Here is a 16415-nt window from a genome sequence, read left to right as displayed (position 1 = left end):
TCCGTTGCCTCCCTCTTATATCGCCCCTGTGATGTCACCGGGACAGGCAGGCACACCTCCAGGCACACCTCCCCACTCCCAATGTCCAGCTGGGTTGATGCATTAATAGTAGCTTCTCGTGACCTCTTGTTGACACTGGTAACAATATGGCCCTAAAACAAGACTTCAGGCACACAAAGGTAATCATCTTTGTGGGTAAACTTTGCAGAACAAACACAAGATGGGCTGCTTTTTTTTTTTTTTTTTTTTTGGGGGGGGGGGGGGGGGGGGGGGGCTTTGAAATGATAGGCTGTGAGATTTATGGCAGCTAAAGTTGCCTTTACAAAGAGGGTTTGCTGTTAAAGAGTACACTACAGGCAGAAACAGTTAAACTCCAAACATCACCTCCTAAGGCCTTTTTTTACTAATAAGTTGATTTAGTTGCGTACAAACCTCTGCAGCTTTTCCCCGATCTTTTTTTTTTTTTAAACTCCTGGAAAGGACCAGAGATATCTCAGAAAGTCAGGTTAATGTTTACACACAGACGCTTAGCACACCTCAGCGCTCAGATGAGTGGGCTTGTAAACGGATGGACAACTGGGAAATGTTGTTGTCAGTATCCCCCTGGAGGTCACAGAGCAAAGTTCAACATGTAATGGCCAGAAAACTAGAGAGACACTAGAGAGCTTTGAGTGGTTGGTGTTTTAGAACCTGGGACATTTGTTTTTGTTACAAACTTCAGGGTCTCTGTAGAGTCACTCATGTTTGGCTTCTGTAAAAAGCAGTGAAACTACAACAGTGTTCAGGCCTTAACCGTATAAAACATGAATGTGGTCTCAGTGACGTCACCCATCGGTTTCTGAAGCAGCGTTGAAGCCGTAGGATGGCAGACGCCATATTGGAAATGCTCAACCGAAGCTTTCAGTCGTACAAGCAAAGAGCTGGAGCCTCCTGGCTAACAGCTTCATTGTCATTCTTAATGCCTGGTAACACTGCTGGCTTGTAGGTGGAAGAGCCTTTTTCTGCTGCAATGGTTTGTTAAAAATGAAACTCATGAAGGTACAGGACAAGATCAACAATAAGAGGTGCAGCTTTGCCCACGGGGGGCGCCACAACTGACCTGGTGTGGCTCCTTTGAAATCTGATTGGCCACCCCAATGTGCCAACCCCAGGACTTGTTTTAAAAATCAACTATTTTGGCTTTTTTAGAAAAGGCACACAGGTTTTAATGTTGAACATTTTCTTTTATTTGTACTTTATAAACTGTAGAATGATACCGTGTACATGTAATTCATTAGGTAGGTGCATTAAGAGAGGAACGGGTTCAGCAAAAACTGCACGGGATTGCTGGTAAATGTATTTTTGCATGTTAGACAGTGAACTTGAAACCGTGTGCTTACAGTTTTGAAGTACGTCTTTTCATCTTCTTTTTGAATCCGTCAAGAAGAAAGCTTGCAGGGTGCTGGTGGCACAGTGGTCAGTGTGCGCGCCCCATGCATGGAGGCTATAATCCTCAACACAGGCGGCCCAGGTTCAATTCCAGCATGTCCCTCCCCTCTCTCTCTCTCCCTAATTTCAAACTCTATCCACTGTCCTACCTCTACATCAAAATCTACCTCTACATACATTTTTTTTTATAAAGAATGAAGCTTGTAAGACTTAAGCGTGCACCGCTATCCACACTGCATCCGCTAAATATTTACTTCTCTGTGAATCTCAGCTTCCTCCTGCAAAATATTAAGACATCATGTGGTGCTTTTGTATTAAAGGATGACAAACAGATGTGTGGTGATTTGTATTAACAAGCTGTTGACTCGGATCACAACACTCACAGGCTCGTCAATAAACGGCTCGCTGTGAGCTGAATTAAGTTTTTCCTCCGATGTTGAGTCAAGAAAAAAGGCGTACTGTAAGGATTCAAACTGTACTCTGTGTCGCTTGCAGGCAGTTAGGACACAACAGATTCAGGCTGATTTTGTCGCTAGCTCGTGTTGTGTGCTGTAAGGACAGGCTGTTAGATATTTCCACTCTGTTGTATTTAAGTTAAAATGTACACCAGAATATAACATCTGCATGATATTTATTGTAAGATTTGTGGAAATTGAAAAAGTAAATAATCAACATTTATTGTTGTGTGTCTTCTTGTCCGGGCTCCGGTCGGCCCCGCTGTCAGAAAAGTCTTCACACGGCCCTGGTGTTGAAGACCTTACAACCGGTTTCCCTGCTGCTCCTGGAGAATCCAAACCCTGTTGTACTTACTAAACGCTCAGACTGAGAAACATGTCAGACCTTTAGCATCGTCTGATTCTTCACCACGATCGAACAACTTGTGGAGTCGATCTGGTTTGGTGATGACGTCAAGAAAGAACAAATGGGAAAAAAAAAACGCACATCAGTTCTTTGTTTATTTCTAGAGCAAACAATTTCTTTACATTGTTGCAAATCTATCACAGGTGGAAGTAAACAAAAGAAAAGTTCTGTACAGTTCATCATAGGAGAACAAATAAAATATATAAATACAGGGTTGAATATTACATGAGCGACTGAGACCAAAAGAAGAAGGACTGTGGAACATGCATAGTGAACAGTTTGCAGGGTTTCCCATCTCTTCGGTTTCCAGGACAACAGAGGCGAGTGATCGGTTTGTTGGCTGAGTGACATGTGTTGTTTTAAAGCCCCGTGTGGATGAACTCTCATGAGGGGGAGAAAACCAGGCGGGTTGAAGGTTTGAAGTGACCAGGAGAAAGAAAAGGGGACGTTTGAGTGCTTACAGGAATCTGTTGCACAGGGCTACATGTTGTGTGTCAGTACCAGTACATCAAATGAAAACATTCATTTCATTAAATAAACCCGACAAAGCCATCCCTATTCCCTTAAACTGTGAGTCTCTCACTGTGTCCGGGCAAAACCAGCTTCATTTCATTATCAACCTCATAACTAATTTAGAAGTTTTGGAAAAAAAGAGAGTGAAGAGGGGTCATAATCGCTCCTGACATGAGATTTACTGAACCCACAACCAAATATAAAAGAATAAAAAACAGATTTGTTGGGTGAACTCTTCTTGATCGGGGGAGAGCTTGACTTTGAAGAGAGATCCTCCTGCAGGAAGCAAACATTTTAAAACTTAAAGGGGGACGCTGCCTTTATAAACTTGACCTCGTTGCTCCGTTCTCTGTGGGCGAAATGGCGTAAAGGTCTAAAAACTTAAAGGACTGCACCTTTCGATTTCTTCAGTTGGCAGCAGTGAAATAACTCAAATTTCTGGGATGTAATGCTCTGGGTCGTTGTAAGAATGTACATCCACAGATATCCATACGTTTTTATTTAACTCTTATTTAGAGATCTCGACGTATTTATCTCGTTCTCTCCGGATAAAAACTCTGGTTTTCCTGTGATGACGACTTTTCTCCAGATCTCGAGAAATCCACTTGTTATCACGGGAAATTCAGCATTATCATCCTGACATGACGAGATAATTAAGACGAGATGTTGAGAAAACAACTGAAACTCACAAGCGGACTTTTCCTCTCTCTCTTCAAAGCCTCCAGAATCCACTCGTAAAAAAAAACGACTGACCACACAGAGCAAGGGAGGGGGCTTATCTACCTCAGTGTTTTCATATGAAATGCTATGTGTACAACAAATATGGTGTCGTTTCAGAACAAAGCGTTTCAAACATCGCAGCTCATAACAAAAGCAGACTAACAAGTCGAGGCAGCGGTAGATCAGCAGCTCCCATGCTTTGCTAAGTTGAATAAACTGTTCTTGTCAACGGAGTCCGGCAGCTCTGACGAGAGCAACGGAGCGACTACGATCTGATTCCTCTGAGAAGAAAGTTTGATATCTGTTGGAATCTTTTCCAGAGATTGTCAGACACCTTGGTTTTACTTCTTCTATCGAGTGCAGTCGTGATTGTGTTGTCAGTCTGTTTCAAAACCGTCGGCTGAAGCAATCTACTGGAGCAATTTTAAAAACTTTTTTTTTACCTTTCAGTCAAAAAGATCCCACATGGGGCCTAGTGGTGATGTCCCACACCCCCATGTACAGAGGCTGTAAATCCTCATCGTAGCAGCCGTGGGATTAAATCGGACCTCGGCCCTTTTCTGCATGTCATCCCCCACTCGCTACTCCCAGCATGTCCTCTCTCTCTTCAGCTGTCCTATCCCATAAAGGAAACCCCCCTCCCCTAAAAAAAAAAAACCTTAAAAAAGGCTCCAAATTAATTCAAACCAGGGTCCATGATAACAAATAAATGGAATTATTCTTAAAAAATAAAAGGTAAAATCTGTGCCAAGAGGTTTTCTTGAAAGCTTCTTTTCACCAGTTTAAACCTTCAACGTGACACAGGTCACACTTCCTGCTCCGTTCGTACCTTCCACATGTGTGTGTGGCTAAAGGGACAACTGAACTCACCGACTGAAACATTAAATTACAGATGAGTAATCTGATGATGTAACAAGTGCACTTTAACAGCCAAAAAAAAACCAAAAAAAAAAAAAAACCTCAGGGGCACAGAGTTGACACGTGTGCTGCAGGTTTCATGCAAGCTATTTGGGTAACGTGCAAAAAAAGTGAGATGTTCACTTTTCACTCTTCTTTTTTTTTTTTTTAAACAAATTTTTGCGAAGCAGTGGTCTAAAAGTGTATGTACAAAATACCTTTGTTTGTGAGTTCATTGCAGAAGCTGTGGTTACGTGTAGGAGGCCGGAGGAAACGACTAATACTGTGTTTGTATCATCACAGGTCCAGAACACACACACACACACACACACGCATACACACACACACACGGACAAACACACACGGGCTCCTTCTTCCTGCACATTCACATTTCTTTTAGAGAGCCGACAGTTACAGTACCGTACATGTCATTCACTCTCTGCAGCCCCGGTCAGCAAACATTATCAGTGTGTATGTGAAGTGAATAAGGCCTGGGAATGTCTTTCATGAATGACTTGGATCATGGGTCTCCCTCTCAAATCCACATGTGCAGTATTTACAAGAGACTTCCTCTTCAAGCCGGCGCTCCACTCGAGCAGCAGTCTCAGAGATTTACAGGGTAAGATGCCAAAAACTGGGCAAACCGCAGGCAACAGTTTTTTTTTCCAAAAGCAATCCGAACAAAACAAAAATAGCTGTTCAATAAATCAAAGTATTTTCAGTGTGAAAACACAGGCAATGTAACTTTCCATCAGCTCAGTTTAACATCGTCTGCTACTTCAAAAACCTGCACAGAACTTAAAGGATTGTCAATTCTGTCGCTGGAAATGTATCTTTTGGCAACTTGTTTAATTTAACACTTTCATTAGTGAAGGATTCAATTGGTTGAGCCACCCTGAATTACAAATGAGCTTTAAAAAAAACAAAAAAGCCCTCCACATACAGGCGTCTGAGTCGCTATCCTGATCAATAAAGGGAACTAAATATGCTCTGACATTTTCCAGCGTGATGTTCCCTTACACATCACTTTTTTTTTTTTTTGATTTTTACACTCAAAGAACGAGAATTCATCCCAATCCAGAGGGGCGTATTACCATCACTGGGCCAGCCAAATGACATTTCATGCTAAACTTAAAGTGAAGTTGACAGAAACAACATTCCCTCCTCTAATCTACCAACTCCTGATGATTTTAATTCTGAGGGCACGAGGACAACATTTATGTTTTTTTGAAGAAAGGTGGTGTTCAGGTTGTGGAGGATGAAAAAAAAAAAAAAGAAGGCATTTTCTATATCCACATAAACTCCTCCTCCAGATTTTCAAACTGATCCGCAGTTACATTCAAACGTTTCTGGAGCTAAAATGGAGAAGAGGATCCGAAAGACGAACATGTGGCTGAAGGGATCTCCTCGAATCAGGAGGAAAGCGTGAGCGGAGTAAGTTGAGCTCTAGTCATGACGAGGAGGACGAGGAGGAGGGGGAAGCTCAGAGGTCTGAAAGAAGAGCGAGTGGAGATCCATGAACGCTGTCCCTCCTCAGAGTTTCCAGATCACGACTTCCTGGATTAACTGTGGGAGGAGACGTCGGAGGAGCTGCTGCTGTTGCTGTTGGTGGTCTGGGCTCGTTTGATATACAGGTTCAGTAACTTCATCTGCAAAACAAGAAAAACAAACAAACAACAAATGTTAGTCTCTCACTGAGCTGACTCACTTTCTGAAGGTCTCGGTCTCGTCTGGAAATCGAGAGTGTTTTTACTTGTTCTCGCCGTCTCAGACTCCGGATTTTAAATCAAGACCGGTCAGGACCACCACTGAAAGGCTATTTTTTCACGTCATCAATTCATTCATAATTTGATTTTTATCCCCCGGTTACGGCCTTGACTCGGTCCCGATCCCTAAATTTCTTGGTCTTGGTCTTGGTCTTGGTCTTGACTTGATCTCGATCCCTAAATGTCTTGGTCTTGGTCTTGGTCTTGACTTGATCTCGATCCCTAAATTTCTTGGTCTTGGTCTTGGTCTTGATCTCGATCCCTAAATGTCTTGGTCTTGGTCTTGGTCTTGGTCTTGATCTCGATCCCTAAATGTCTTGGTCTTGGTCTTGGTCTTGGTCTTGGTCTTGGTCTTGGTCTCGATCTCGATCCCTAAATGTCTTGGTCTTGGTCTTGGTCTTGGTCTTGACTTGATCTCGATCTCTAAATGTCTTGGTCTTGGTCTTGGTCTTGATCTCGATCCCTAAATGTCTTGGTCTTGGTCTTGGTCTTGGTCTTGACTTGATCTCGATCTCTAAATGTCTTGGTCTTGACTTGATCTCGATCCCTAAATTTCTTGGTCTTGGTCTTGGTCTTGGTCTTGGTCTTGATCTCGATCCCTAAATGTCTTGGTCTTGGTCTTGGTCTTGACTTGATCTCGATCCCTAAATGTCTTGGTCTTGGTCTTGGTCTTGGTCTTGACTTGATCTCGATCTCTAAATGTCTTGGTCTTGACTTGATCTCGATCCCTAAATTTCTTGGTCTTGGTCTTGGTCTTGGTCTTGGTCTTGGTCTTGGTCTTGGTCTTGGTCTTGGTCTTGGTCTTGATCTCGATCCCTAAATGTCTTGGTCTTGGTCTTGGTCTTGGTCTCGATCCCTAAATGTCTTGGTCTTGGTCTTGGTCTTGGTCTCGATCCCTAAATGTCTTGGTCTTGGTCTTGGTCTTGACTTGATCTCGATCTCTAAATGTCTTGGTCTTGGTCTTGGTCTTGACTTGGTCTCGATCCCTAAATGTCTTGGTCTTGGTCTTGTCTCTGTCTCGGAGCTCTGGTCTCGGGTAGGTCTTGGTCTTGGTTAGTGTGGTCTTGACTACAACACTACCAGGGTGACTTATATTCTGTTTTTTATGTAACCCATGATGAGACACTTCAACCTATTGGGGTTTCATTACTCTATAAAAACTTTCTCCAACACTTGAACCCTTTAACTTAAAACTCCCCGACTCCAAAACAAAAAAACAAAGCCGTTTGCACAACGCTTATCCTGACTTTTATATTCTTATAGAATTCATCCTATCTGAACTTCACCACTAGCTTTATTTCATGATTATTTGTGTTTAAATGTATGTCAGATCAAGACTTTCTGGAAGTTAAGCATGTGATGGTGCTTCCTTTTGTATCAGAGAGCTTCCTGAGAAGTGAGCACAGCTAGGAGGGGAAAGCTAACGTTCAGCACTCAGCCCTTACACAATCCAAGGACACATATGAGCCTGTACTTCAATAAGTGGACAATCAGTGGAAACCTGTGTGAAAATAACAACATGGGAAGATGATAAGGCTCTGCGTCTGTCGAGGAGATGAGTGTATATTCAATGAAAGACTTGGTACCTTGCTGCCCGTGAGCTGTGCCAGGTGGGGTTTGAGGTCCTCGCCAATCACCGAGTAGATAGCCACCAAACAGAACACGCTGGCCTTGCGAACGCTGCTCTCTGTGTTGTCATAGCCCTGCGGAGAGACGAGGCAGCATCATGCACGGCGCGCACACACACACACACACACACACACACACACACACACACACACACACACACACACACACACACACACACACACACACACACACACACACACACACACACACACACACACACACACACACGAGGGGTCAGCGGGAACGGGGGAGGAGTCGCAGAGAGGGCAAAGTACACGCAAACATTTCCAGGGTCAAATAAGGCAAATAATTCCCTGTCCAAATATGCACATTGTCCAAATAAGCAGGTTGAAGCTGAAAAGTCAGAAGTGATTGCTCTGTTCATCCTCAAAAACACTGCTCTTGTGTTACGTAAACCAATCATGTAACATCTGTTATTAGAAACGAAAATGAGACTTATTTCAAATGTATTTTTGTTCCTAACTGTTTCTGTTTCATGCTAAACTGTTTCCAGTTTAGCATCTCTAGCGTCTGCCTTTAGTGCTTTAGCTTTAGTGCTTTAGCTTTAGTGCTTTAGCTGCTTAAAAGAGTCATTTTAGACAACGTTTAAAAGATTGTCACGCTGAAAATAAAATAGAGATGAGGCCACTAATTGGCTTGTTTCTGTATTTTTATATAAGGAAGATTTAACTAAATAAAATTAGAGGTCTTCAAAGAGCCAGAATTCTAATCAATACACTTAAAACATTAACTTCAAATGCTCGTAAAATACTTTTTTCATGTCACGTTGTTCATGTTGTCCATTTCCATGTCCAGGGACAAATAAGGCAAATAATTAGTTATCAGTGTCCAAATATGAGCAATGTCCAAATAAGCAGATTGGAGCCAGGAGGGAGGGTCCTGCTCCTCGTGTCCCCAACAACCCCTTTTCTTATTTAAGCTCTGTTCATTACTGTGAACTGAACTTTTTCAAAAGGGTATTTTCGTTCATGGTCTCTGCGTTTAATCAAAACTGTTGTGTCCACTGATGAAGTGAAGGAAAACTTCGATGTAATTCAATCTGTAGAATCTGAGAATATAACTCTATTTTAAATGTGCAGATTGCCACATCAGACACAGACCTGCAGGAGTCCCGGGATGATGTCGGGCAGCAGCTGCAGTAAGGAGTCCTTGGCAATGCGTTCAATGACTTTGGTTTGCATCTTGATAGCAGCCAGGTTGATGGGGTAGTCAGCCGTCTGCACAATAGGACACAGGACCTTGATGCACTGCTCTGGATGGCTGGAGCCGGCCAGCGTGGAAGCTGCCTCCTCTGCTGCACGCACCACCTGAAGCACATGAACATTCAGATCAAAAAGTCTGGTTCTTCTTTGAAGAGAGCTGTGTAACCCCAAAGTCTGACCCAAAGGACGTGCATACTACAGTTGAGGCGTTCACAGATCATAATCTGTGTGGCGTTAGACGTGCTCTTACTGCTTATGGGACGCAAGTTATTAATTGAAGCAGCATGACCACGTGTTCAGAATTTCATTGGCTGCAAGAATCACCAGGAACTGTTTTTACCAATAAAGAAATAGGTTAGTGGGACTAGAATCATTTCTTAAACAAGGCTGTAAACATAATTATTTATGTGGTAAAAATGGGTGTTCATGGGACTTCTGGAGTTTTTGCAGCCAGCCTCTAGTGGACATTGGAGGAACTGCAGTTTGCACTTCTGCATTGGTTTCATTTTTCAACAATGGAAGTTACCACTTGGTGATGCTACAGTACACATTCTCTAAAACGTATTCTTTAATTGAAGGACCCACAGTTTTGTTCAACCTTTGTGCTTAATTTTTTTTTTTTAAATTCAAGCTTAAAGAATGAATATATAACATTATTAAAGTAGGAGACTCCACAAACAGGATCAAAAGAAAGAACATGGAGCACACAAATCACTTAAGGCAAATGTATTAAGGTGCAAAGGACTAACACTGAGAGTTAAAAAAAACATTCTTATATCACATTATTTATCTATCAAATGATTTTCAGCCATTTACACACACAGAGAATTTCAATCAGCTCTGAAACTCTTGACAACTTTTTGCTCCCTACAGCTTGTTGTTTTGGTTTACCAGCCTCCAGCCTCATTTAACCTGATTAACCCATTGCATGCTAACAATGGCAAAATTGCAGACAGACTTTGATCATAGTGGAGCCTTTATTAACTAAAGAAGCACATGTTTTCCTCAGGAGTTGGTGGAGACTCAAACAGAGTTCACAGAGAGTTGAGGATGGAATGAATTCAGATGGCAAACATGAGTCCAAATAATCGATAATATTGCTTTGCATTGTTTTGCTACCAAAACATCCCCAATATGTCAGCGTAACACCATGAGCTTCAGAATGCTTTGATGCGGTGGCTGTGTACCTCTTTGTGAGAGTCTTTGTGAGCCTCCAGGGTCTTCATGATGGTGAGCTCGGCATAGTTTTTGAAGCGGGCCGGCTGGTTCCTCAGAATTTCTTTCAGCACACGAAGGGCCAAAGCTCGGATGGTGTGCTGAGGGATACAGAAAATAGTTTGTGCGTTTAATACACACAAATATTGACACATGCACGGTGGTAAGCAACATTCAGGACCCTCGGATCACGTACATCTTTATCACCCAGCGTCTCCAGCAGCAGGAGGAGGATGGTTTTAAAGTGTTCGTCCCACACGGCCGTGCTGTCTTCTCGTGTGATCTTCAGCAGCTCCACCAGGGCGCCTTTACGCTCCTCGCAACGCTCGTTGTGATTGGACAGTTCCTTAAGAAGGTCCGCTACCATGTCTGAGTGGTCCTGACCGACTGCTCGCCGAGAGAACAATGAAAGCAACATGTTACACATCAAAAATAAAGCTACTGAAGCCCTGTTATGGCCCCAACAACAATGATTCCAGCAATTTAAAAAACGCAACTATTTTAAAATTGAACTTCCAGGAGATAAGAATTCTATTTTAATCAGAGTTGTTCTATTCAGAGGGAAGCTTTGCCCCTTAAAGATGTGCAGCCTGTCTTCGTAAGTCCTGGTTGGTAGATGGTTACTATGTTCAAACCATTTATCAGCTGATCCACTCTCTGAGGTGGCAACAGGACTAAGGTGGTTGAGATGTAACCTTTGAGGCAAGATACAGCTAAAGGAGGTCTACAGAATAAGGGCTTTTTATTGAACTGTCTAACATGGTTATAGACAGGATCCATACAGAGAGAGACCTAAGAGAAGCATTCAAGACATCTTTACATCATCTTACACAACATTTGATGTGTAACTTCTGCCTTGCTCTTGTTTTGGATGTTTTGTGTTTAATAGATATTTGTTGGATCCAAACCCTTTAGTTTAAAACACTTCAGATGCATATTTAAGACGAGCAAGAGAATCAAAAGAGAGATCAACTCAGCAGAAGATCTGTAACTTCAGCTCTAAGACGTAAAATCATAATCTTTTGTCAATTGACCCTTTGTTGGTTCTCTGATTGGTCCGCTGACTCAATAGTCAGAAAGGATAGCTTTCAGGTGAAGGCGGGGCTTGACAAAGGGCCACTTTCTAGTGAGGGCGGGGCTTGACAAATGGTCATTTGAGTCTGTGTCTTACCGATTAACATCAAGCTAACCTTAACATGACGGTCTATCTCTGCAGGGATCCTTTATGGGTTGTTGTCAGACTCTTTCATAACAATCTGAGCCCAGCGGTTGCAAAAAATAAAGAACTTTAAGTCAGAAAAACGCTGAGTTGATTCACGGAAGCAATTCCAAAAAAGGTTTGTTTTAACACCCAAAATGTGGGGAAAGGGGCCCAGGTACAATCAGACTGGAATACTTCAATAATACTTCTCTACCATCTGTTAAGTGGATAAACAAAAAAGCATGCTATGGACTTCGCTGCTCTGCTACATGTTTAGTTGTTAAAAATATCGAATCATTAAGGATATAACGTTACCTTTTCTGCCACATGTTCTTTATATACAAACTTAGACAACCACCCAAACATTGAGCTTAAACAAGGTTTAATTAATCAAGGTATTAAAGAGCCAGATAGTTCTGCATTAGAGGCAGGATAGATGTGTCTTAGTGAACACACAGTTTACTGGTTAAGAGTTAGAAGACGTTGAAAGAATGGTGAATGGGTTTTAAGAGACGCGAGTGAAAAATGCAAACACACAAAGGGTGAGTGGGATGACAGTTAGTCCAGCAGGAGAGGCACCTTTAACGGGTCCAAAGACCTTGGGGAGCGTCATCTTGTTTTCACCGCTTTCCTGACGTCGGCCTGGAGAGGAGGTGGAGGGGTCGGAGGAGGGATGAAGGTGGAGGTGGGGAGGTGAGGTGAGGGACAGAGGGGAGACAAAAGGGTGCAGAGCAGAAAGGATGTGATGACGGCAACAACAACAAGCGACACACGGGCTGCAGACACACACACTTGTGTTCGTGTGTAAACTGCCTGCAGAGAAAATGCATCCTCTGTGTATGTAGCTCGTGTCAACATGTCACCGAGCATCGATGCAAAGTTAAGCAAACTTAAGTGGAAGCTGAATACAGATACATATCGTCAGTGTTATCATCAGTCTGAAGGAGTTTCTTTGCAAAGTGTCTCCTATATGTTGTCAAAAAAAAACTAAGTTATTGAATTCACAGCAAAAACGCAAATCTTGGCAAGCCAATTTTACAGTAGGATTCCTCCATTCTTAAAGGTCACATATTATACTTCTTTGTCACCAGTGTAAATAAGTCTCAGAGCTCACCAAAACATGTCTGTGAAGTTTCTCATTCTAAATCCACTCTGATCCTGTATTTGATCATGCCTATAAACCCCTCTATTTCAGCCCTGCTCAGAACAGGCTGTTTTTGTAGCTTTAAATGTAAATGAGCTGTGTCTGACCACGCCCCCTCTCTGGAAGGGCTTGGGTGTCTCGGGCTTTCTCGCTCCATGCCCTATTGTTTACAGTGAGAAGGCAGACTCAGAGGACAGAAGAAAAAAAAAAGCTGTGGGAGTGTCACCCGCCTGGGGGAGGGGTTACCGCCCTTTGTGATGTCATGAAGGGAAAATCTCCAAACAGCCTGTTTGAGCACACTTTTTCTGAAAAGTGGAGCAGGCAAAAGACGGAGAAGATGAACTTTTCTCATTACTGGGGGGTTTGTAGACAGACTGGGGACACATGTTAGTTTTAGAGAAACATGGTGAAGTGGACTTTGCATAATATGTGACCCTTAAGTGTTCACTTGATATCAACCAGTAGCACAATTACAGAGGGATCTCTACCTCTGGCAAATGATCAGAGCAACACATTTAAACTTGAGGAATCACTGGATTAAACAGTCACTTTGTCAATCGGAGTCTCTATTGTCAGACTCTAGCTGCCACTGACGTTATCCCACTATCTAACTTAATCCTCCATCCTGAAAAATAACAGAATAGAAAAGAGTCTAGAAACCTGAAGAAAGTAGGCTGTTGAAGTATTTGATATCAAGGCCTAATGTGTGAGCTCATAAAGGAGTTTGGTGATGCACTAAACTGACAAATAGTGAAAGGTGTTGAACAGCTTGACCCATCAGAACGTCTGAGAGTAATTGATATGAATGTGTGTTCAGGAGGAGAGACACTCTGTGAACTCACAGTCTCTGAACTGCTCCACATCGTCGTCAAACACGGCCTCCTTCAGGGCGCTCTTGTCATACGTGCAGATGGTTTCGCCGTAACCGTAAGGTGCGAATTCCCGACCCCGCGGGCCACAGAACGAGCGGGGCGAAGGCGTGTTGAGCAGTGAGGTCTTGTTGTCCAAGGCGGTGCGACCCCCTTCAACAACGTCCAAGCCCAGGCGGGCGTCTGAGCCGGGAGAGGACGCTACGCCTTCTCGTCCTGCCTGTAGGACAGAGGGTGAAGGTGAGGGAAGGAAGGAAATGAGAAATATGTTATCAAGTTGTTGAAAACAGTTTTCCATCCACAGATTTCTCTTATTTGTCCTGAGAGATGTGTGTTCTTGGACCTTTTTTTCTCACCATTGAGCACTTAGTTTCAAAGCTCTCAATGTTGCTTGTACCAAGTCTACATGACGATACAAAAAGTCTGAAGTCCAGTCATTTCAAACAATATTTCTGAGGTGGAGAAGAGTTAGAGTGTCGGTAGAAAGAAGCTGAATGACAAGATTATAAACAGGATTAACGTTACTTTTATTTCCACAGACAGATGGAAGATTCAGACAGACCAGAGTGAAGTATATGTTCACTAATACGTCAGAGACTTGATGTGATTTACTCAAACTGCAAAAAGTCTAATACTTGCTTTAGAAGATATTTGTCTTGCTATTTTTCTGGATTTGCAAAAATGCTTCAAGAAAAAGACAAAAAAAAAAAATCACTCACTGCGTCGTCCCTCTTGCCCTCCTGTCTGATCGGCTCATTCAGGTCCTCCTGGCTCCGGTAGCTGAAGCTCTGGATGGCCTCTGTGACGCCACGTAAGGAGCTGTAGATCTCTTCAGAGTTCATGTTCTCAGTGTCGTACTCCATCATACTACCAGACACACAAACACAAACACAGACAGAGATGCACACACAGGAATTACATGACATGAATATATCTGAAGGAGACACACTGTAAATGTGTTACTGTTTTTTTTTTTTTAGTCACCATGCAAAGCACTTTAGCATCGCTGTTGACACACACAGAGGTTACTGTTTGGAAAGGAAACGTTTGCATGAAATGAGAACTTATTTCAGTGCTTTTCTTCACCACCACAGCATCAAGCACATGAAACGTGCATGCCCTGTTTGCAAGACTGTTTTTTTTATTCGTATAAATTTTGATAAAGAAAAGGACGGGGGATGGGAGGTCTTGGTTCCTTGAGGACAAAATGCCCTCTGTGTCCCAGCCGGACTCATTACCTTGGTGAATATGCTCTGCGCAGGACCCTTAAGGAGGGGGCAGCAGGGGTGGAGTGGGGCTGAGGAGGAGGAGGAGGAGGGGCAGGAGGGTGCTTTGAAAGTCCGTCGACACCCCAACCCCATAACCGACTGTTGCCACAGCAGCGCAGCCGGAGAGGAGGGAAGGATGGACAGACAGGAGTGAGAGAGGAGGAGGGGGAAAATCAAGAAGAAGTGAAGAGCACAAGGCGAGACAAAGGGAGGGAGGGAGGAGGTGAATAAACAAACAAATGTGCAGAAGGAGAAAAGAGAAAAAGAAACTAGTCTGAGCCATTAGGTAAAGGGAAAGTGTTAATACAGAGGAAAGCGTAAGAAAGTGACAGAATCCCACAAAGTCAGCCTCTCCTCCATCTCGACTGAGGAGCCGTCTTCAACACATTTTGACCACAAAGTCGTCAATAATAAGTTCTCTTTAAGTTCAACTGTGGGTTTCTGCTCGCAGGTTAAAGGCATGCACAGTGACTGCGGGGTGAAGGAGCTGCTCAGTAAGAGAGAGTACGAGTTCATTGTGTTTCTTAACTTTGGCCACCACTTTGCAGAATAGATGGTTTAGATCTCGCCACAACGCCATGAATGCATCGTAATACCGCTGTATTTTATGCACCAGTCTGTGTAGAAAGTTTTTTCTATGAGATTTGATGGAAGTTGATGATGGAAGTTGTTTTTTTTTTTTTACCCAAATGTCTCAGAGCAGCTCGTTCAGTATCATGCTCCTACCACCCCACCTGTGAGGTTTTGTGTTAGTTTAATGACTCGATTAATGACCGGACGCGACAGCAGCAATAATAGCAATAATAAGGATTCACTACCTTGGAGATAGTCCTCCGTGGGAACAGTTTGTCGGAGAGGTGAGGGGGCTGGTTCTGCTGGGGGTGTGACGTGAAGGCGTCCGACCAATGGTGTTGCTCGGAGATCCCTAAAAGACAAGTCAACAGTGAGTGATTTGAAAGGCAGCAAGCGGGGTCTGATAGTTCCACATCTCAACTTTCTGTTTCCCTTCGACTCACCACGCTGCTGCTGCTGGTGTTGCTGGAGTTCTTCAGGTGGTTGTGCAGCAGTTTGGTGGCTCCGTCCTGGAAGGTTTTAGGCAGAGCGCCCAGCAGCATGGTGAACTCCGGGGTGTTGAGCTCGAACAAAGAGATCAGAACCACCTGAGCCGCCTGGAGATGGTGGAGAGCAACATGTTAGGATGGAGAACACAGCAACAAATAAAATGGTTTCCTCGGTTCCAGAAGTGACTTCACTAGGTGTTAAGTACAACACTTATCCCAACACTAAGTCAGAGGAGCTGCGCCAATATTTTCAAAGATTTATGTTTATATATATTTTTTAAGAAGGAAGAATGTGCGACTTTTTGATCCAGTAGAGGTCGCCCTTGAGCACCAGCATGAAACCAAAACAAACTGATGTTTGGCCACACCTCCTCCAATCTGAAGCCTCCGCTCTCCTCCAGAGACACACCTCCAACCCCCCTCCATCGCATTCACATGAAGGAGTTAAGCGCAAGCGGCTGACAAAATTGTCGTTGTCTCGAGCTGCAATCACCTGTGTCCTGCATTGCTGTGTAAGCATGCTAATGTTAGCGCTCTTTCATTAGCTTGTAGCCTCACATTGCATGCACATTTACACAGAATGACCGTGATCTAAACACTCTAACATGACGTCCAAATAA

The 16415-nt window shown here is 43.3% G+C and overlaps 1 protein-coding gene across 1 annotated transcript in view; it reads right to left on the bottom strand.

Moving 5' to 3' along the window:
- Positions 1–2370: 2370 nt before the first annotated feature.
- The window catches only part of clasp1a (cytoplasmic linker associated protein 1a), an 83647-nt gene continuing 69602 nt past the window's right edge, over positions 2371–16415 (bottom strand). The window contains exons 33-43 of the mRNA XM_065961818.1: positions 15751–15903; positions 15553–15659; positions 14705–14833; positions 14186–14333; positions 13440–13686; positions 12033–12095; positions 10449–10639; positions 10225–10353; positions 8936–9142; positions 7772–7888; positions 2371–6068 (exon numbers count right to left, since the gene is read on the bottom strand). Of these exons, the coding sequence (XP_065817890.1) occupies positions 5982–6068; positions 7772–7888; positions 8936–9142; positions 10225–10353; positions 10449–10639; positions 12033–12095; positions 13440–13686; positions 14186–14333; positions 14705–14833; positions 15553–15659; positions 15751–15903 (1578 nt within the window). The 3' untranslated portion in view covers positions 2371–5981. The remainder of the gene's footprint in view (positions 6069–7771; positions 7889–8935; positions 9143–10224; positions 10354–10448; positions 10640–12032; positions 12096–13439; positions 13687–14185; positions 14334–14704; positions 14834–15552; positions 15660–15750; positions 15904–16415) is intronic.

Source organism: Labrus bergylta, chromosome 13 (genome assembly GCF_963930695.1).
Source record: "Labrus bergylta chromosome 13, fLabBer1.1, whole genome shotgun sequence".
Lineage (NCBI taxonomy): Eukaryota > Metazoa > Chordata > Actinopteri > Labriformes > Labridae > Labrus > Labrus bergylta.
This window is presented reverse-complemented; position numbering and strand designations above follow the sequence as displayed.